The 22,545-nt window shown below is 42.5% G+C and overlaps 1 protein-coding gene across 2 annotated transcripts in view; it reads right to left on the bottom strand.

The window, feature by feature from the left end:
- Nucleotides 1-6,225: 6,225 nt before the first annotated feature.
- Nucleotides 6,226-22,545, bottom strand: part of epha2b (eph receptor A2 b) — a 28,718-nt gene continuing 12,398 nt past the window's right edge. Inside the window, exons 4-17 of one of the 2 annotated variants that reach the window (XM_078798317.1) lie at nt 17,384-17,539; nt 16,271-16,630; nt 16,073-16,203; nt 14,991-15,162; nt 14,807-14,906; nt 13,850-13,905; nt 13,658-13,783; nt 12,952-13,137; nt 12,807-12,868; nt 12,198-12,407; nt 11,431-11,580; nt 11,146-11,366; nt 9,790-9,945; nt 6,226-7,728 (exon numbers count right to left, since the gene is read on the bottom strand). In XM_078798317.1, coding sequence (XP_078654443.1) covers nt 7,620-7,728; nt 9,790-9,945; nt 11,146-11,366; nt 11,431-11,580; nt 12,198-12,407; nt 12,807-12,868; nt 12,952-13,137; nt 13,658-13,783; nt 13,850-13,905; nt 14,807-14,906; nt 14,991-15,162; nt 16,073-16,203; nt 16,271-16,630; nt 17,384-17,539 — 2,195 coding nt within the window. In that variant the 3' untranslated portion in view covers nt 6,226-7,619. The remainder of the gene's footprint in view (nt 7,729-9,789; nt 9,946-11,145; nt 11,367-11,430; nt 11,581-12,197; nt 12,408-12,806; nt 12,869-12,951; nt 13,138-13,657; nt 13,784-13,849; nt 13,906-14,806; nt 14,907-14,990; nt 15,163-16,072; nt 16,204-16,270; nt 16,631-17,383; nt 17,540-22,545) is intronic. The other variant, XM_058084536.2, reaches the window with a different exon arrangement.

Raw genomic sequence — 22,545 nt, 5'->3', positions numbered from 1 at the left:
ACTTATTAAACTGTACATGTGATATTTGTATCTTTTAAGCCATTTAAATATTATGAACGCTGTTTACACCTTAAATAACTGCGTTTATGTACTGTATGCTGAGTAAATTTATACAGGGCTACACCATTATGCTTGACAAATCAGATGTGATTTGTTGTGGATAGTTTATTGTAAATATTTAAAACAGCATTTAACGCAATTTTAAGCTTTACAAATCGACAATGTCGTGACTAATGAGACTGAGTGAAGGTGTTTGGACGCAGACTGACCTCTTGTGGTAGAAAAACTAAATTGCAGCTTTATTGCCAACTACTGTATTTATGTGCATTATTTGGTTGACAGCAATCTAAAATGCACTGTACAAAGTCAATAAAAGCACGTTTCACATTATTTGCTGTTGAAGTCAAGCTACAATAATCAAGGGACTCCATATTTTTATTTTCATCAATAAGCTTTGCTTTGCTTGGCTCATTGAACATGAGAAGGAATAATATTGGAGCGAGCGGTTAGTCAAACTGGAAAACCCTAGTCACACTAGAGGCAGAATGAGTTGGAATGCCATTGGAATGAAAATTTCTGGTTTATTCCCGGATATTGGAAGTGCCAACATGGCGCAACTCTGTTTAACACCTGCAAAACATAACCACAACAATAAACATACAATTAAAATTGTACAAATAAGATCTTGTGAGACTGTAACATTGCAAAATACACAATGTGTTGATTCTTCTGTTCACTTTTTATAGTTTGCCATTTCCTGACATTCCATGGCCTGGCAATAAAGATTACACTATTAATATGTGACTAAATACAAATGAGTGGACCTTTGTTTTGGACCTGAGTGTGAACATGATCTCATCTCCAAACTGAACGTTCCTTTGTCCATATTTGACATCATTTAAAAGACAACCTGCAACAGCAGCTCCTTGTTCCTTGCTGGCCATCCTTTCTGTTTTCTTTGCCGAGTGGAGAAAGGCATACGTCCGCCAAGGACAACAGGGGGAAATGGTGGGAAAAGCCCCAAAGAAATAGAGCTGGGACAGTTTGCAGTCCAACGTGACCAGGGAAAAGCGTGAGGGACTTTCTGTGGCTGGCCTGCACATGTGGAAGGTGACTAGAAGCTTGTTTGGCTTGTATCTTTGAGGACTCCCACAGCAGCAGACACAATGACACCATAATATTAGGCTAAGGTTCACATGACAGATGCGGTATATACAGTATATGTTGGGGAAAAATAACACTGTCTGCACATTGACCATGCTTTCCCTCCCTCTGCTGCCTCTGCTGATCTAGGCCGCCCATTTGCTGAGGCACCAAAATAGCTTGGTGGGTAACATATTTTGATGAAACCAGGCTTCATGGTTGCTGCTGCCCACACGGAGGATGTGAGAACAGGAAGGACTTTTGCTGGCTAATGGTTCTGGTCACTTAGCCCCAAAACAAAATTGGCGAGATCTCAAGTCTGAAGGCCACACCAACAGGATGTGCCTGAATTCAAAGATGGGCTTAAGTAATTCACTCCCTGCTTTGAGTTTTTAGTGGGCCGCCACAGCCGCCATGATAGTGGCAAAGGGAGGCCTCAGGCTCTAACTAAAACCTCCCCTACATGTGCGCCCTAATTGATTTAATGACCATAATTATCTGCAGGGATGCATGTTGTGCAAGGCACAATTAATGACCTCCACAACCTATGCAGACAGGCGGAAATTAAGAAAGGGGGGCACTGAGACAAACAGTGTTGTAGAAAGGAGGCGCACATCCTGCTGGGTGAACAGAACATGACAAAGCACTCCTTGTCTCTTTGCTTGTTTACGGAAACATTTATTTTCCTGTGTAATATTCATTTTCGGTTCTTGGCACTTGGCACACAGATGTGCACAGGATGTACCACCCACCAAGTTATGAGGTGAACCCACCCAATGCAACCGACTTGGGTTGCATTTTTCACGTGAGCTTTGTGGGGGTCTCCATCGTTTTTGTTCAGTTCACATTATACAGTATTTCATTAAAGTGAATACAGCCATCACATTTTGGCAACCCTTCTTATTATGGTATATATACTATACTATACTATACTATACTAAACTATACTTTATCACATACTTCAGTATTAATTGGCCCTGTATCCTAGAAACCGCCCATGAATGATACGGGAAAAGGCCGAAATGATACTGTGTCAAAGCCCAGGGCAGTGATACTGATAAAATATGGAGTTTAACCATGTTCAGTATCAACCCCCGTAGCTGTCCACTCAGAGCGCGCTGCTCTGGTATCGTGCCCGTGAAACAACCAATCAGAGAACAGCTCATGAGTGCTTAGTGCCTAGTGCTTCTCCAGTCACCAAAAAACCCAAACTTGATTAATGGAACTTTAATTGTCAGACATTGATAAGATAAGACTGTTGATAAAATATTATTGTTGAAATATTTTTGCAATTATTGTGTTTACACTGTTTAGATATAATACATGTAATAAACTGAACATTTTCTGGAAACAAAATGGTCTTTTGATTAAATAGTACGTGATAATAAGCTCATGATTAAATAGTATGTGATAATAAGATCATCACATGGTTTGTCTGGTATCAGGTCTGATACTGACACTTGGGGGTATGATACCTGGCCTGATACCAGACAAACCATGTGTAATTGGTGACTCCAAATTGTCCATAGGTATGAATGTGAGTGTGAATGGTTGTCTGTCTATATGTGCCCTGTGATTGGCTGTACCCCGCCTCTGGCCCGAAGACAGCTGGGATAGGCTCCAGCACCCCCCGCGACCCTTGTGAGGATAAGCGGTAGAAAATGAATGAATGAATGTATTGTGGTGCCCCAATCGATCGGCCGATATCACTGAAAACGGACGCTTTTGAAAACGGTCCATACTTGCTTTAAAAGGGCCCCCCTCCACATTCTTCATTTCAATCAAGAATGATTTTGCCTTCATAACGCCACATGACATCACTTTAATATAGTTTAAAACCAGCGACTTAGTTTAAAATTGGATTTGACTTGTAAAGAAGCTTTGGAGATGTGTGTCTAATCTCGGTTTGAGTGCATAAAACGTTGAAGTTGTCCCTCTGCAGAGCTTAGACGGGACTTAGGCAGCGAATTGTGTGCTGAAAAACCCCATCAGAAATGCGAGAGAGAGAAAAAAGAGAAGTGGAAAGACACATGAAGACCAATATAGCCAGAAATTGGAGGATGTGTTTACTGGTCAGAAACCCAATGCTAAAGTTAGTCGGGACGTAAATTCCACAGTGCTGCTGGCTTTTTTCCCCCACAATGTGTGCATGACAGGAGGACAAAAAACAAAACACCGCCTGTCTGTTCATGTATGAACAGTGATAACTTCCTTCTTCTAAATTTACCTAAAACATCTTAAGAAGCCACAAGGAGGAAGAGTGAAAGCTGCGGTTCTCCCTCAGGCGGAGGCGGGGTCTGTGTCCTGGACGCCAAGCCTTCCATACAATGGCCCAACATGCAAATGTGGCCTACTGTAAACCTTTAGCATGGTTCAACCCTCCACCCACAAAGGCCTTCGTCGTCTCCTGGGCTCCCCATGCACCCCTGTTATTTACCGTCCTTAATGACAAGATACAAACTTCCACACATTCAGCCGAGACAGAGCGAGGATAATCTCGTTACAGCTGACGACAGGAACATAAACCAAAACCCCTCCAGCGATGCTCAGTTTTGGACACACTCACAAGTGGATTTGCATAAAACCAAAGAGTACAATCAGCAGCTGAACACCCTAACTCTGCCTCCCTTTTTCCATCTTGCATTGGGGGGGAAAAAGAAAAAAAAATGCACCACGCGGCGAAACGCTATGAGAGAATGGATGGATGGATGGGTAGCGATGGAAAATGGCTTTCTCAGTTTAGAACTGTCGCACAAAGCCGCAACTATTTTTGAGGCGTTCTATCGGTCAGAGGGGGGGCCAGAACACACAGCCAGCTGGAAGTCAAGGACAAAGACTCGCCAGAGACTTAGTGACAAATCCCGATTCCCAGGCTTCCTTTGAAAGTGGCTTCTTTCTTACGGAGTCTCTGTTGACCCACACATTAATTCCATAGTTCAACATTGACATTCCTCATTCAAGTAGGATGCTCTTATGTGGCGAATGCATTATCGTTTGCATTCATCAAGGTAAGATGACCATTTGGCCATCGGGCTAAGGTAAAAAACTGAATCCAAGTGTCCCGGCTTATGTAAGGTCCAAATTAGGCAATTCAAATGGTTTACTGCTTCTCAGAAAAAAAGAGTTTTGGGTGGCAAAAAACACATCTTGAAAAATGGGCAATGTTACCCATCAACATATCATAAATGACATCTCTTTGTTGACGTGCTGTTTGAATGATTGGCAATGGTAATGGTTTTATTTCATTTGAACATGCATCAGATTCCAATTGAATGCATCACATAATCAGTTCACCAAAAGGAGTAGGAAGAAGCAAAGCTTATTAAATCCTACCCCTCCATCTGGTACTTTTACAATCAGTAACTGTTACATTTGTTCACTTCCTGCTTTCCATAATACAGTTTAAGTTTTTTTTTATTAATTTATTTATTTTAATAATGCCCCTCGTACCGAAGTACAAGGTGATATGACCATCCAATGACATAATGGGTACCATAGTAAGTGTCAATATAGTGATATATGTAGCACATCATGACTGGTTCAAGACTCTTCATCCTTGTATTTAGCAAACATCAACTGCTTGTATTGTTTCTTGAATTGGCTCATCGTTGTGCATTGTTTGACTTCCTTACTCAATCCATTCCATAGTTTGATTCCACATACTGAAATGCTATGGCTTTTTAACGTAGTCCTAGCATATAAGTGTTTCAAATGTACTTCTTCCCTGAGATCATATTTCTCTTCTCTTGTAGAGAAGTATTGGATGACATTTTTAGGGAATTGGTTGTTGTTAGCCTTTGCATTATTTTTAGCTGTTTGATTCAACACCGTCATTTTGATTATTCCCACCACAGCGTCTGGGAGGGTGTTCCAGATTCTGATGGCAGAATGAAGGAAGGTTCTGTCCAGTGTAGATGTCTTAGCATGAGGTATGGCCGCAACAAGATCAGCCATGGACGAGCTGACACCAGTTATTCTGCAAGGTGTGACTCGACATGCCAGCAAGCGTCTCGCACCCACGCCTCCATCCCTTCCCACCGGCGCAACTCTTAACCAATCAAATGAACGCCGCTCATTGACTTTAAATGCGCAGGACTGGAGGCCACCATGCGCATCATGCACCACGTTTGCCACATCGTGGGACATTACATCTGTTCCTGACAGTTCCATTAAACACAGCAGCAGGCTAATCCAGGTATTTTGCTCGTTTTCCACCAGTATTCCTGCTCTACATCTCCAAATAGGAGAAAATTTGACTTTATATTCTCGGTATCTCTTCCTCATCCTTCTTGAGAAAAACATAAAAAAATATATCATACAGCCAGATTTTAACAACAAACTTTATATTAATTCTTGTTTTCAGTTATTAAAATACATGTTGGCTCATTTGCATACCAACAGTGATTGGATGGTGTTTTGTTTTGGACGTTGGTGGCCGGCAGGAGACTGTCTTGGTGGATAGGCTGAAACCAGCCTGTGTGGACGTTGACCTGCACCTGATGTTGGCGCGGCGCCCGCATCGGGACAGGCCCCCACTCTGGGGCAGTGCGTCTTCACCGATGTTGGCGCGCCGCCCGCATCGGAGCAGGCCCCCACTCTGGGGCAGTGCGGCTTCCGTGATGTTGGCGCGCCGCCCGCTTCGAGGCGGGTCCCCACTCTGGGGCAGTGCGCCTTCCCCAATGTTGGCATGGCACCCACATCAGGGCAGGCCCCTTTCCCGATGTTGGCGCGCCACCCACATCGGGGCAGGCCCCCACTCTGGGGCAGTGCGCCTTCCCTGATGTTGGCACGGTGCCCGCATTGGGTCAGGCCCCTTCCCCAATGTTGGCACGGCACCCACATTGGCGCAGGCCCCCGCTCTGGGGCAGTGCGCCTTCCCCGATGTTGGCACGGCGCCCGTATCGGGGCAGGCCCCTCTCCCAGTGTGCCTTCCCCTGTACCGAGCACACCGTGCGGCCCCACCTCTTTTGCCACTACGATCCCCCGGCCCATATACATAACAAATCACATGTAATCATTAGACAAAGCAAATAAACTAAATATAAATGATGCATTATTGTACATCAATGAAGATAACCAAAATGCAGTTTAAGACTTTATTGCTCCACATACAGTATGTAATGAAAGCAAAAATATTCCGCAAAAAAGGGACACATTATAGCTTTTTTCTATGTAGGATGGCAGAGCTACCTTCAATCATAATAATCCCAGCTCAGTGTTTATCAGGATGAATAAATAAAAAAGTAACAAATAAATAGACTATTAAATACAGTTTTTTAAAAAATAGGAGGCAAAAATGAAGGTTTTTGCTTTTTAAAAAGGATTTGGGTTTGTTTTTTTTTTGGTTTGAATTGCTTTGGATAGAACAGACGTGGAAAATTTACGAATCTGCTGACTAATACTCATATAAAATGGAATTCCAATGACAATACAAAAAAAATATCCCTTTTCCAAAGCTAGAGCTCCAAAAGAATCATAGAAACACTTGAAACAAAATGCAGTAAAATTCAAGTAAAGGAAGTTGAACATCAGTAACACAACAATTTGCAGTCATCAATGAAGAGCACCAGAGAAGCAAACAGGCACTTGGAAGAATGTCTTTGAACATCAGGAAAACGTGGCACTTCATTCTCAAAGCATATCTTTGCATCAATGATGCTCAAATCAAGAACATGACCATTTGTGTGTGTGTTGTTCCCCAAAACAGACCCGACACTGACATTGCAACCCAAACTATTATTTAGTATGAAATCATCTCCTCATTACATCGCTTCCATCTTCATTACCGGCAAGCTAAAAACAGCATCGGATAGCGTGTCTTTACATTTGCGCCACTCCTGTTTGGCACAATAAGACATTTTTCTATTCCTTATGTCCAAAACCACAACATTTTCAAAGGAAGTGCTACATTAGAAATTCTTTAATTCCAGTGGTTTTGGTAAACTCCCAAATATATACAAAAGTACCTAATATGTAAAAGTATAAGCCTGACAGAATCATAGCTTAGTTTCTGTTTGCCCAGCTCCAGCTCCTTTCAAGCTCCCCTTGTGACCTCACGTGTCCTCAGCGGTGGAACAGGAAGTACTCGGCTGGATCTCTCTCCTCCTACGCCGCCACACCTTCTGTGTATGCTCAATACTGTGTGCACGTTTGCAAAAAGCCATTCCCACAAGTGATTTTTTAAATTCTCTTTGAATGAGGAATGCAAAGTCTAGAAAGGCCTGGAAAATGAATTGCATCTATGCAGAAAAAGAAAAATCTACTTTGTTAATGTTGATGTCCGGTCTGCTGCAAATTAAAAAAAAACTGTACAGAAAGTTCCGTTTTTGTTCCTTTCAGTCGACACCAATGAGATGTCACAGCTCTTCAGGTCGCGTCCATCACAGCCTCCCGTGCAGCATCGCTCCAGCTCAGTCAAGAGTCCAAAAGGGGCTTTCTGCTTCAGTGCTTGATATGAAGTCCATGAAAGATGCCCATCACACTGCAAACACACTCAGGGTGCTGGTCTGGTCCTTCAGACCCAAAATGCTGTAGGCGATTCTTTTCAAATGGCCAGGGAGCCTGACTCCAATGTTCTTGATGTCCCTGTTGGAAGGAGACATGACAGAAGTGCCGAGTGGTTAGCATGTATAGGCCACACAGTCAGGTTCAAATACACATTCCAAAAACATGCATGTTGGGCTAAATGGTTGTTTGTCTATATGTGCCCTGTCAGCTGGGATAGGCTCCAGCAATGATTGTCATTATTAATAACTGACAGGAGGACTGCATTCCTTTTGATAACATATGTGTTTTATGCTTGTGCATGAAGAGGGCTTTGGATTATTTCCAACAGTTCTACATATTTGATGGCAAGAGGAACTACGTTATAATAATATAATGGTAATGGTTTTTTATTTACTTTGAACATGCATCAGATTACAATTGAGTGCATCCCATAATCAGTTCACAGTTCCACGTGTCCAAAAGGAGTAGGAGAAGCAAAGCTTATTAAATCCTACCCCTCCATCTGGTACTTTTACAATCAGTAACTGTTACATTTGTCCACTTCCTGCTTTCCTAATATAGTTTTTATTTTTATTTTTATTTTTATTTTTATTTTTATTTTTATTTTTATTTTTATTTTTATTTTTATTTTTATTTTTATTTTTATTTTTATTTTTATGAGGGGTAGGCCTCTAGCTATGAAGTGCTTCAGTGTGTTTCACGCTTTAGTATTTGTGTTTGGTATTGTGTTGTTCCACTAACAAGTACAAACTGTAACTGTAACTGTTACATTTGTTCACTTCCTGCCTTTCTAATATAATTGAAGTTTTTTTATGTAATTTTTTTAATTTTTACTTTTTTAATATTTTAAAAATAATTTATATACAACATATAATAATACTACTAATAATTAATACTACTCCTACTAATAATAATACTAATTATTATTATAATTATATATATTATAATATAATATTATAATTAAATATAATCTTTTCTGTAATTATTATTATTATTGATAAAGCTATTGTGGTTATTTATTTGATCCTTGATTTGTGAACAGGATGGAGGTCTCCTCCAAGAAGCCGGATTTGCACTCTGGCCCCATTCCAACACAATTCAAGCTCCTGTGCCTTGAAATAATCACCGATTCATCCCAGGCCACTAAACACCCGCTTCCTCTCCGTTCATGACCAACTTGATGACAACAGAAGGTGGGGCGAGGTTCGCATTAAAGAACAACATGTTGCAACTTTGCAGCACGGCAGCCATCATTATAGCTTTAATTATTTAACAAGGATTCCCCCCATGTGACCATGAATCACTCGGCTGCTAGTAAATAGCTGCTGGTTTCTTCAAGAGTGCTACCAGATGGCGACGACGTGGGGCCACAAAATCACACCATTGATATGACAAACACATCAAAAGGGTTTGTCATCTGTTTCACAATCCGGCACATCTCCCAAATCACAGCCAGCTAAGATATGTTGGGCATTCAGGCGGGGGAAGACGGCTCCTGTGGGTTCCTTTGGGCTGCTTGTGCGGTTGGAAAAAGCTCTGGCCCTCATTATTGTCCCAAACAAGCAGATATTATGTGCTTGACTAAGCCTTTTCTGTAAATGTTTAGGCAATTTCATTCCTTTTAAGAGCTCCTACACATATGAGAAGATAAGACCCTGTGATACGTTCAAGCATGCATGCAGGACTTCAATTTCCTCCTGCTTCAAAGAATGCTCTCTCTCGCTCGACTTTTACAGAAACCACAAGTGCCAAAAGTGACTTTTTGAGGGTTTGCAAAAGCGCCACTCGGGGCAAAGTGTGTGTGGGTAGAAAGAAGGGATGAGAGAAGGAAGAAGAGCTGCTGTGACCTCAATCGGCCGTCATCATTCTATTGCTGCAAAGACAGAAAGCCACATCTTTCTTCTTCCTTCTCTTACTTTTCTCATCACAAACGTTCAACAAGTTATGACTGAAGCTTGGAGATCATAATGATGCCAACCATTCAGCAGCCGGGTCAAAAGAAAATAAAGAAACTACCAGGAGAACGTCAAGAACAGATGTCCCGCTGGGAGTAAAAACCCTCTTCAGCAATGTGTTGACTTGAAGAATAATAATAATCAAATGAAATCTGCAGCATCAGCAACACCGAGTCCCACTTACTCATTCTTCATCTGCAGGACCTGGTCCATGCTGACGATGCCGGCGCAGCTGAAGTTCTCGCTGTACTGGCTCATCTTTATGGACTCCAGCCACTCCGACACAGACCTGAAGGGGGACCCGTCTGAGCCGCTGACACTGGGCAGACGGATGGCTACGCTGCAGGAAGAGAAGAAGAAACACCCCAAATGATTGTAATGGACAGGCTCGGCCACAACAAAGGCAAGACGACTGACGGCTTTAATTACAGCGCAGGAAGCCGGTTTGTGATAAAAACCAGTTGGAGCAGTCAGGGGAAAAGAGACGATTAAGACATGACAATGGCGGCCCTTTTGTGCCTTTCCACTCTTGCCTGCTTTGCTGCTCTCACAAAAGAAGACATGCCCTCTTGCACACGCTCACACCAAAAAAGATTGAAGAGCGCTGGTGTTGTTTTACAAAGACTGAAGTCACTTTTTTTGGTGAGTTCAGGGCAAGAGCCGCGTCCTTTTCTAGCGCCAATGCTCAACTCGTGTTTAGTAGGAGTGTCACAAGATCTCGCGAGATTAAAACACAAATTTGAATTAGTCACACAAGAAATGAACACAAACTTGATAATGTTGTGTGTCTGTTTTCATCAAGAGAGGCGAAATATGATCTCAGGGAAGAACTAAATTTAAAAATGACCATGTTAAATATTACATTATGTGAAATCAGAGTGAAATCGCTTGTTGCTACAATAAGACAAAAAAGGTCAGTAAGGATAATTCATAATGCCGCCTACAGAGAACATACTAACTCCTTATTTCTAAAATCACAAATACTTCAACTTGCTGATATAGTTCATCTTCAAACAGCTAAAATAATGCATAAGGCTAAAAATAACCAATTCCCTAAAAATGTCATCCAATACTTCTCTACAAGAGAGGAGAAATATGATCTCAGGGAAGAACTACATTTGAAACACTTATATGCTAGGACTACGTAAAAAAAAAAATAAAAATAAAAATAAAAATAAAAATAAAAATAAAAATAAAAATAAAAATAAAAATAAAAATAAAAATAAAAATAAAAATAAAAATAAAAATAAAAATATACTAGGAAAGCAGGAAGTGAACAAATGTAACAGTTACTGTTTGTAAAAGTACCAGATGGAGGGGTAGGATTTAATAAGCTTTGCTTCTTCCTACTCCTTTTGGACATGTGGAACTGTGAACTGATTATGTGATGCATTCAATTGTAATCTGATGCATGTTCAACTGAAATAAAACCATTACCATTACCATTTATAATACACATTACTATGCAAAATGTTTTTTCATACAGCACTTTTCTAGATGTTTATTCTCAGCTCTAGCATGAATAATCAAATCAAGTTACCGTGGGTCAAAGTCCGCGATGGCTTTCAGGGAGTCTGGACTGCGCAGTAGTTTGTCCAGCAGGCTGACAATGTCCCCGAAACGGGGTCGTTTGGAGCGGTCCTGTAGCCAGCACTGAAGCATGAGCTGGTAAACAGCCGAGGGACAGTCCATGGGTGCTGGAAGTCTGAAAGCCTCGTTGATGGCCTTCATTACCTGAAAGCAATTTAGAATGGAGCTTTGCTGATGATGGTTGTAAAAAAAATGAGCCAGCAACCTAAAACCGCGCGCTTCAACTGAATCTCACCTCGTGATTACTCATGTCCCAGTAAGGCCGTTCACCAAAAGCCATGACCTCCCAAATGACGATGCCAAAACTCCACACGTCGCTGGCTGAGGTGAACTTCCTGTATGCAATTGCTTCTGGAGCAGTCCAACGGATGGGGATCTTTCCTCCCTGTTGAACAAAAATGATGTCAGGGCTCCCAAGTTCTTCCCCAAATTGTTTCCACACAGTTGAAAGCATGCCCTTAACCAAAGTATCTTGGTTAGATAAATAATTAAAGGGGACCTATTATGCTTATTTTTCGACCCTTTGTATTGAGTTGCGGTCTCCTATAGAGCAGCTACACACAATAACTTGAGAATCTGCACCTATTCCAGCTGTATTTCCTTGGATTTGTGCTACCTGCTAAAACGGTCTGATTTAATTTATTCCGCTCTCGCCCCGTCTCTGGGCATGCCCACTCTTGTGATTGGTCACAAGGCCAAAGTGCTTCCTAACTATGAACCATATAAGGAAGGCCGCCCCTCTGTGACATCACAAAGGGGCAGTTTTCCCACGTCTTTTGAAACAGAGCTTTTTGAGCCATCCCAAACTTCTTTCAGGGCTCACTTCCAAATGCGGAAAACTCATTATCTGAATTTTTGGGTCATTTAACATGAGAATACAACATTGTAACTACATTTATAGGTCAGACGAGATGAAAAAGCATAATGGGTTCCCTTTAAGATTACATGGAGAGTAAGGGGTGAAGCCTAACTGAATTGATTAAGTAACACACATCTACTCACACTTGTGGTGTACGTCCCCTCAGGATCGTCCTCCAGCACTCTCGACAAGCCAAAGTCGGACACTTTACACTCCAGATTGGTGTTCACCAGGATGTTACGAGCGGCCAAGTCACGGTGGACGTAGCTCATATCAGAGAGGTACTTCATGCCTGCAGCAATGCCACGCAGCATGCCCACCAACTGGAAGGAGGAAATCTCACCATCGCGATCCTGATAGCAAGAAAATGCACAACTTTAAAACGTTGTTCAGTCACATCCTAACTGTAGTACTGTATCTGTCTCAAGTTCAGTATTTAGCCTTTTTGACCCCTGAGAACAACTGGGAAGCTTTCTAGATCTTCCAGAATCTGCACCCATTCCAGCTCTGTTGTTAGAGGACTTAATAATAAACAAACGAAACCTTTGGAGAACTACTTGAAGAGAGTGGTTCTCCAAAGAAGCCAGACCCGAGGGCGCTGCCTCCACATCGTGTGCTTGAGCAGGAGCACTCATTGGCGGACACACTTTGTCAGAGGCACCGACCTTGCGGGTGTGACTGTCCTCGTGCATGAGCAAGTGTATCGTGAATCTACCTGGAATGTAATGTAGAATAAATGTAAATGGACTTACCCTGAGGTACCTGTCCAGTGCTCCATTCTCCATGTATTCTGTCACAATCATGGCGTGTTTGACTGCACACAAACGTATAAAAATATCACAACTGAGTGTCTCAAAAGAGCTAGGAAAAAATAACGTGTATATAAGATGTCCTTACATTTGGTGACCACTCCCTCCAGGTGAATGATGTTCTGATGGGAGAACTGTCCCATGATGGAGGCCTCGCTAAGGAAGTCCTGCCTCTGTTTCTCGGAGTAGCCTGGCTTTAGTGTCTTGATCGCCACCGCTACCTCCTTCCTGCCGGGCACCTTCAGAATCCCACGGTACACCTCACCAAACTCTCCTGAAAGACAGCCATTGGACACTTTAGAAAAGAGGTGTCTTAAGTAGTATTGGATTCCAGCCTGTGGGGGTCAGGGGGGTAAAGTAAGTGAGTATGGCTGTTTCGTTGGGGGCTCCCCTGAAGAGGTTTGTTCAAGTGGAAGATGGCCTGTGGTGTGGGAGTATGGGAATCAGCTGTCACATGAGAAATAGTAGGGAGGGGGGGTCTGGAAGTGGGAGCTGAGGTGGCGGGGGTGTATGTTGGGACACAAAAACAATGAGTTCAAAGGGTAAAAGGAGGTTCCACTTGAATAAACATCTCATGTTTTGATGATTTGGGAAGTGCTGATGTATCGGTTGCAACATAACAAAATGTCTCCACTTGTTGTGCAAGGACTCCAGCCAGGTTGATGTTAATCTCAATAAGATAAGCCGCTGTCAATCAACAGAGTAAGCTGCGGAAAATGTGCAATCTAAACAGCCCAATCGGGGATAGAAGCATCTCTCAGCATGCTCCGAAAAAATGGAGGCCCATCACTCACCGGCTCCAATGACTTTCTGTTTGGTTACGTGGTTAGGGTGGATCTCGGTGGCAAACTTAAGAATGGCTGTGCTGGGGTCCTCGTATGTGTGCGGGTCCACGTAGGTCTTCAGGGGCTTCAGTTGCTCTAAAAAAAGAGAAAATTGTTAAACTCTCAATTGCTAATCATGAATAAGAAGAATATTTTGTTTACCTGGGCTGGAGAAGTACGTGTCCTCTGGTCCTTGCCTGGTGTGAGAGTTTCTTTTCCTGAATTAAAAGAAAATTACATTGTAATCTTTTACGCACTCTAATTTGAATGCACTCTATGAACAAATGATGTGTGCAATGATGCTTGTATCACATTTGTACTTGTTAGCGGAACAACACAATACCAAACACAAATACTAAAGCGTGAAACACACTGAAGCACTTCGTAGCTCGAGGCCTACCCCTCTTGTCTCCAACAATGTGCCACTCTGTACCAATTTCCTTTGAAAGGACTCACTTAAAAAAAAAAATAAATAATAATAATAATAAATAAAAAAATAATAAAATAAAAATAAAAATAAAAATAAAAATAAAAATAAAAATAAAAATAAAAATAAAAATAAAAATAAAAATAAAAATAAAAATAAAAATAAAAATAAAAATAAAAATAAAAATAAAAATAAAAATAAAAATAAAAATAAAAATAACTTAAATTATAGTAGGAAAGCAGGAAGTGAACAAATGTAACAGTTACTGATTGTAAAATATATTGACACTTACTATGGTACCCATTATGTCATTGTATGGTCATATCACCTTGTACTTCAGTACGAGGTACATTATTTAAAAAAAAAAAATTGTAAGATTTGTTTCTTCCTACTACTTTTGAACATGTGTAACTGTGAACTGATTATGTGATGCACTCAATGGTAATCTGATGCATGTTTAAATGAAATAAAACCATTACCAATACCATTCCCTAGAATATAAGAAAATGAACAAAGGCTAGACACAGTGCACACAAATCACATCACATTGAGATCAAGATAAATGAAAGAGAAAGTTATTAAAAGGAAGAGGCGAGCCAAACGGAACATAAGAAGCAATGTGGAGGTCCAGCAGAAAAAGAGAGGAAGAATTAGAGAGGAAGCCAGGACAGGAGGGGGGTGTGCTTACTGACCGTCTGCGGAGAAAAAGGACCAGAACCAGTACGAACAACAAAGCTGCCCCTAAGACTGGCACGCCGAAAACCAGCGCAGGATTGGTCTGAGTCAGAGGTTCTGGAAAATTAAAGAAGCATTTTTAAAGCTGAACCACTCTGAAATGTTGAAGTGACCTCATCGGTTCTCCTCTCCTCTGTGTACCTGCAGACGACGTATGAAACTCTTCCTCCACACTGGAGCCTCCGGGGGCGCCGTCACTGCTGAGGGCCTGGACCCGAAATAGGTAGGCGGTGCCAGGGGCCAGATCATTGATCTCCACTGAGCTCTTCTCCAGGATCAGCACGGTGTAGGTAGTCACATCCAAGTTGTCATCCTAGCAAGGAGACATCAATGGAAGCTTGCTCATTTCAATATTTGTGGTTATTACGTTATTTTTGATCCCAAGTTAATTGAATGCTTACAAAAGTCCAATTTCTCCACAATGTGTTGAAAATCTGTATTTGTAGCATAAAGTATAAATTCATATATACGCTAAATCTTAATATAAAAGTAAAAAGTATTTTGTGGCGCAGCCCACACAGTGGTAATTTGGTCCAGCGCACCTCTATGCGCTGCTAATTTGGTTGACAGGACTGCGGCCAGATGGGCGTGGCGGCGCACCAGGGGAGGTGTCCACATTTTTAGCTTGGCACTGTGACAATTTTATGCCAAAACAGCTCGCCAAAGGTGCGCTAAAAGCTCGCCAGCTACAACCTGGTCTAGTCTTAGCGCAGGCAAAGCGCAGCCTGCGCAGTGCAAGATGCCTGGATTAGCCTGCTGCTGTGTTTAATGTAACTGTGAGGAACAGATGACGTGTCCCATAAAGTGGCGTATGTGGTGCGCCTCTGATGCGCATTTAAAGGCAATGAGAGGTGTTCATTTGATTGGTTGGGATTACACTGAGCTCTTCTCACCCCTTCACGCCTTCTCTCCTCCCTCTTTATCATTTGTGCCGGTGGGAGGAGCCCTTAGTGTTGAAAATATTTTACAATTTCCATGATAACATGAAATATCAGGAATTCATGGGAAGATTATTCAATAAAGCTTTTATTTATTAAAAGGCACTTTAGTTAAAAATGTGGGGAAATGTCTTAACATTTTATATAAATTTACTCAACATATTGATTAGGCTTATCGATTGTATCCATCAAAATTAGTGCCATTAACTTTTCATGTCAACAATTCATGTCAATTATGAGCAGATGTATTGTAGCACCGCTATTCTAACATGAGAATAAAAGTACCTTTTTGCGATAGGTAAGCTCGTAGCGGACTGGCCGGGGTTGAAAGCGTGGTCGGCGTGACACGTCCCAAGAAATGGACAGCCTGGTGGCGGTTTTCTCAACAAGTCGCATGGAGGTAATCTTTGGAGGATCTAAGGATACAGAGTGAATATTTAGAGGAATGAAACATGGAGTACACTGGGACTAGAGATGCTCTACCCGTGTAGTGGAGAGACGTCGTCAGCACACTAGACGATGGTGGCCTGTTCATTCGTGGCGATGCCTGACTAGCGAACATGGACACGCCGCTGTGAGCCTCCACCATGAAGGTGTAGTTCAGGTGAGCGTCCAGCTCGCTCACCGAAACCTTAGTGTCCGTCAGGCCTGAACTCGATGGCTCGTAATGGATTTTGTCGCCACATGGCTGACACACAGAACCATCGCAGCGCTGGCATTCCACGCTGTAGGTGATGTCCGTGCGGCCGCCTGTGTCCTCTGGGGGCCTCCAGGAGAGAAGGATTCTTCCAGCGGATAGTAGAGTGGTGGTTGCTGACAGGTCTCTGGGAGCAGAGGGGAGGCCTGATGGGTGAAGATATGGAAAATGTTAAATTAGAACTTGGAAGAAAGGAAACAAAACACAGAAGACGACATTGTATGAAAGCTATTTTCTTCTGGAGGGTGTCTGACGTTGAGTTCTGTAGGCCAGTGGTTTTCAAATTGTGGCACAGTGAGAGGACACATTACAGCCCCCCCCCCCCCCCCCCCCCCCCCCCACGAAAAACTGGTTTTCTGGCACATATTTGTACTGCGGTCATCATAGTCACTAATTCAGTTAAACCAATTAACTAAAAAACAATTAATTTTAATTTCACAGCTTAACAGCTTCACGTTTCTTAAGCTGCTGTGCCTACCCTGAAGTCCTCGGGCACCTCACACTTTGAAAACCTGTCATGTAAGGTATGGAGGAGTTTGGTTGTTGAGACACACCTCTTAAATCATTCATGAATCAATCAAACATTGGACTTGAGCCCAGAATATTTTTAATCTTCGCAATTGTATGCGTCCAACTTGATGGAAATATTTGATGGAAAGCACTTTTCTGTTCCTAGAAGCATGCCTGGATGAGTTTGGTGTGGAAAAACCCTGAAAGACCTGACCTTTAACCTTTAACACCTATCGGATCAGCTAAAACAGAGGCGGTCTCAGGTTCAAATCAATGACCCCCGACCTCCCTAATCCCACATCTTTAATTTAACTTACTCTTTATTTTTTCTGGAAAAAGTTTGGAAAACCCTGTTCTCGTAAATTTTAGAGATGAAGGCGTGTCATCACCTGAGCAGGGTCCGGTGTGGGGGTCACTGGGGGCGCGGTAGAAGCCGTCCTTACACGGACAGAACAAAGCCCCCGAGCCCAGCCCCTGGGTGTTGGCAGGACACGGTTGACACTTATCACCGGATGCTTCCGCTTTGAAGAAGCCAGGCTGGCATTCTGTAGAAGAAAAAAAAACATTTCCATGAGCAGATGAATGAGGATACGTGTGACTTGAGGCAAACGTCAACCCAGCCAGTTCCTCCACATCACTGAATCCTCTTTAAAGAGATTGCTTGTGCCTTGAACTTTTTACCTTGTATGTGTGAGCCAGCAAGGTTGAGTGGACATGTTATTAAGCGAAGGCCGAAAGGTCACATTTCGACGAGTGACAGCGATACGAGAGGGAAAACAGAGGCTCTGCACAGTGTTGACACAAGTCATTAAAACTCCTATCCATCGCTGCAACACTGCTCACATGAAGCCAACCCTGAGAAGAAAAAAATGCAGACTCCCCGACAAGCCGACGCTGTGTCTCTTTGCTTTTTTCACACACCAAAACACTCCTGCTGCTGCTGCTGCTGCTGTCGTCGCTCTCATAACAAACACAACCAGTCGTCCCACATTCCGTAGCACTAATGCAGCCTTCAATGTTTTAAAGGAGAATTAAAGACAAACAGAAGGCACAGCTACAGTTTGACAATTAAAGAGTGCCAAGAAAGTTGTATTCATGCTTCAAGAAAAATACAATGTGAATCAAAGTCCCATGCAACTTGGTCATCATGCAAAGTGGCTTTAAATTTGAGAATAAAAGCACAATGATGAAAATTATCATGTTAAATATTAAATACTGGCGACCAGTCCAGGGTGTACCCCGCCTCTCGCCCTAAGACAGCTGGGATAGGCTCCAGCACCCCCGCGACCCTCGTGAGGAAAAGCGGTAGAAAATGAATGAATGAATGAATATTAAATTATGTGAAATCAGAGTGAAATCGCTTGTTGCTCATACAACAATAAGACAAAAAAGGTCAGTAAGGATAATTCATAATGCCGCCTACAGAGAACATACTAACTCCTTATTTCTAAAATCACAAATACTTCAACTTGCTGATATAGCTCATCTTCAAACAGCTAAAATAATGCATAAGGCTAAAAATAACCAATTCCATAAAAATGTCATCCAATACTTCTCTACAAGAGAGGAGAAATATGATCTCAGGGAAGAAGTACATTTGAAACACTTATATGCTAGGACTACGTTAAAAAGCCATAGCATTTCAGTATGTGGAATCAAACTATGGAATGGATTGAGTAACTCAAACAATGCACAACGATGAGCCAATTCAAGAAACAATACAAGCAGTTGATGTTTGCTAAATACAAGGATGAAGAGTCTTGAACCAGTCATGATGTGCTATATATATCACTATATTGACACTTACTATGGTACCCATTATGTCATTGGATGGTCATATCACCTTGTACTTCGGCACGAGGTACATTATTTAAAAAAAACAAAAAAACCTTAAACTGTATTATGGAAAGCAGGAAGTGAACAAATGTAACAGTTACTGATTGTAAAAGTACCAGATGGAGGGGTAGGATTTAATAAGCTTTGCTTCTTCCTACTCCTTTTGGACATGTGGAACTGTGAACTGATTATGGGATGCACTTAATTGGAATCTGATGCATGTTCAAATGAAATACAACCATTACCATTACCAAGTCCCCCTGAAATGAATATGCAGACGTAAGGCATAGCCGTCCTGAGTGGACCAAAAAGTGAAGCTCAATAATAATTTAATTAAATAATAATTAAATTATTAATGTTGCCATGCAAGATACACATTCCCACCCGGAATTACTTGGAACCAATGAATTATGTTGATTATTTCAAGTCAAATGTCTGAAGGGGTAAGTGACTGTAAAGTGAGGGAACCACTGCTATATGAGATGTATATATATATTTATATACGTATGTGTGTGTACATACAGTACATACCAAAAATCCCAATATAACTTTCAAGTAAAGTGGCTGCGAACGAAGGCCACTCACCATTCTAGCACATTTTCCCCTTCTTGCACCACATGCACGCTTTTGAAACTCTATCGCCGAGATAATGTGACACTTGATTTCACACGTCCAGCTGGGTGGACAGACATGCAGGTAGCGCCACCCCGCTGTGCCTCACCATGCTGAAATATGAACTTAATACAGTGTGAAATTTCTCAGGGAGTGCGCCGTAAAAGAGAGTGAAAAGAGTGTGCTGCTGCTGCTGCACATGGCCTCACACACCGTGGCACATTCACACAAACGCATATGTTCACGTATGCATACGAGTACGCAAAGCTCAGTCGTGGACACATGCTGGGAATCTAACTTCAGAGGGTGGATTATGTCTGCTGCCTGTCACCTGTTCAAGTCAATTCTGCTGTATTTATACATGCATGCATTGAACACACTCTCCTTCCTGTGCCACTCGCTGCATTTAAATAGCTCCTGACAGATGGTATAGGACTGTACTGCATGAACAACGTGAAGGTCCGAGCAAAATTGAGCCGATGCTACGCAGCAAATATGGCATGGACTGCTTTTTCAGTGTGCTTCAGTGGAGTGAAATTCATATGGAAGCCACAAATGATCAGACACAGCCGTGCTCCATTTAAGAGGGATTTACTCGATTGACCGTGGGCTGCTCTTTGACTTGACGGATAGCGGAGGAGCCCGCTGTGAAGTGCTGTGTACATTAACTTAAGTGCAGCGCAACAAAGGCAAAAAGAAAAGTCGTTTGCATGAAAAAGAACATGCAGGAGCTCACGTGTCACTCAAACCTCCCATCAAGACATGAAACCCCCCCACCACCTCCTTCCTCAGCCAGCTGTTTCATTACAGGAGCCATCACTACTTATTAACAACAGAGGTGGAATGGCGACGGGGCAGAAGGTTCAGGAGACCCGATCCTGCTCAGGACTGAGGAGAAAGGAGCAGACCCAACTTTGAGAAGGGTAAGCAGCTGCTGCCCCGAACCCGCATTCATCGCCCTACCTCTCCTCACTCGTAATCCCCAAATTCCTTACTGCCCCACTGCAAAGAAGAGGGGTCTCCCAGCTAACCCATTAACATTGCTATTGACCGCTGAGCAGCCGGGAAAGAAAATGCCACGCCATTCAAGTGGGAAGAGAAAACACACACACAGATGGGAGTAGCCCGAGTGGCACAGAAGCACTGACTGCAAGGCGTCGTGGCAACGATGGCCTTACCGCTACTCCACATGGAGGATCAAGCTGCATGTACCAATTGGTATTTGGATACCAAAAAACCCAGCAAACAGACTTTGTGACTTTTAGAAGAAAAAAGAAAGCATTGTGTGTGGATTGGCATCATACAGTAATTTAACACGGGTTCAATCCCACCCTCGGCCATCTCTGTGTGGAGTTTGCATGTTCTCCCCGTGCATGCGTGGGTTTTCTCCGGGTACTCCGGTTTCCTCCCACATTCCAAAAACATGCTAGGTTAATTGGCGACTCCAAATTGTCCATAGGTATGAATGTGAGTGTGAATGGTTGTTTGTCTATATGTGCCCTGTGATTGGCTGGCCTCTAGTCCAGGGTGTCTCTCGTTTGAAGACAGCTGGGATAGGCTCCAGCACCCCCGCAACCCTTGTGAGGATAAGTGGTACAAAATGAATGAATGAATGAATTCTAGAAGTGTGTACACACAAACTTGATTTAACTAAGTACAAATAATGTAGCACCGTAACACGCGTTGCTTCCTTGTCATGTTGGAACTCATGTTTCTCTCTATGAACCGCAACTCCCCAGTGCTGCTGGCACTCATGCAGCCCCAGACCTATATGGAATCAATACACAATTATCTTGTTAATAACTTGTTTGGCTGGTTATTTAGACAATAATGGCTATGTGTTGAATCATTTATATAAGTATATTATATAAGTTATACAAGTATGTACGTTTTTCAGTGTAATTGCTTATTATTACATGAGGGATATACCATAATTTCCAGTGTATAAGCTACTCTTTGTTGAACTTTGAACCTAATACAGCATTGGAGCTAAATTATGACTATGTTCTAATTGATAGACTGACTTATGATAATATAATAATACATTTTATTTGTATAGCGCTTTTCAAAATACTCAAAGACACTTTACAGAAAAATGGAGTTGAATAAAAGCAAGTAAAAAGAGTAAACGATACGTTAAAATACAGCATTCATTCATATACACAGTTAAAACATGAGTAAAAGCGTCAGGTACAGCAGTCAGGTATAAAAAGTTAGACATTAAAAACAGATATATTTGCATTATGGTAGCTGAATAAAGTCTGCTGTTCTGATTAACTGACTCCTCCTCTTTTTTGGTCCATAGTAGATTTTGGGTACAACAAGAGGATTCTTCGACAACATTTCAAGGAAACGTCCTGATTTGGCAGTGAAGGCGCATTGTTCAGGGACACGGCAGGAAACAGGAAGTATGAGGCTGACGCAGAGCTTCCTTCCTAAAGCGCTCATTTCATGAAAGCTCGGTCAACACCGCCAGCTTGACCAAGAGAAGAAGCAGCAGCACTGAGCCAAGTTTGGCGATGGATGAAGCAACAAAGGCCTAAAAAGCCCAAAGGAGGCCTCCTGATACCAACATTTCCCTGCATGCATGAACTTAGGGCAGCTATTTTCCTCGACTTACTTCTACAAAGTGAAGTACTGTTTGTCATTTGAGAGGCCCCGCCATCCTCGAGTGGCTGTGTTTGTTTATTGAGGCTGAGTGCATGGGGGCCTGCTGCATTCTGGGAGCCCCCCTGGACCAGCTAGAACCACAATGCCCCCCCTCCAGGTGTGTCTGCTGACGTTAAAATGGATGGGATGGTGACAGTGATGAATGTATAGTGGAATAAATGGATGAATGGGTAACATGGAGGCTTGACAAGAGAAATTGCCCCCAGGACCCCCGGGCATAAGTGGTAGAAGAGGAGGGGCCCAATGAAATTTGACAGTGGGCTTTTTAAAGGCAGAAAGGTCATGTCTGCCCGAGGGCAGTCGTGAGTTAAACCGTGCATGGCTTACTGGGACTTGGTGGCCAAGTAAAACAAACATGTTCGCAGTGAGGAGGAAGGAGGTGGAGGAGGTGGAGGGGGGAGAAGGAGTGGAAGCGGCAGCCGGTCACTTGTGG

The sequence above is a fragment of the Doryrhamphus excisus genome, linkage group LG17 (genome assembly GCF_037039965.1).
Source record: "Doryrhamphus excisus strain RoL-2023G ecotype Guam linkage group LG17, RoL_Dexc_Guam_v1.1, whole genome shotgun sequence".
Taxonomy (NCBI): Eukaryota; Metazoa; Chordata; class Actinopteri; order Syngnathiformes; family Syngnathidae; genus Doryrhamphus; species Doryrhamphus excisus.
Note: the sequence above shows the minus strand (reverse complement) of the source record. Positions and strands in the feature narration are given on the sequence as shown.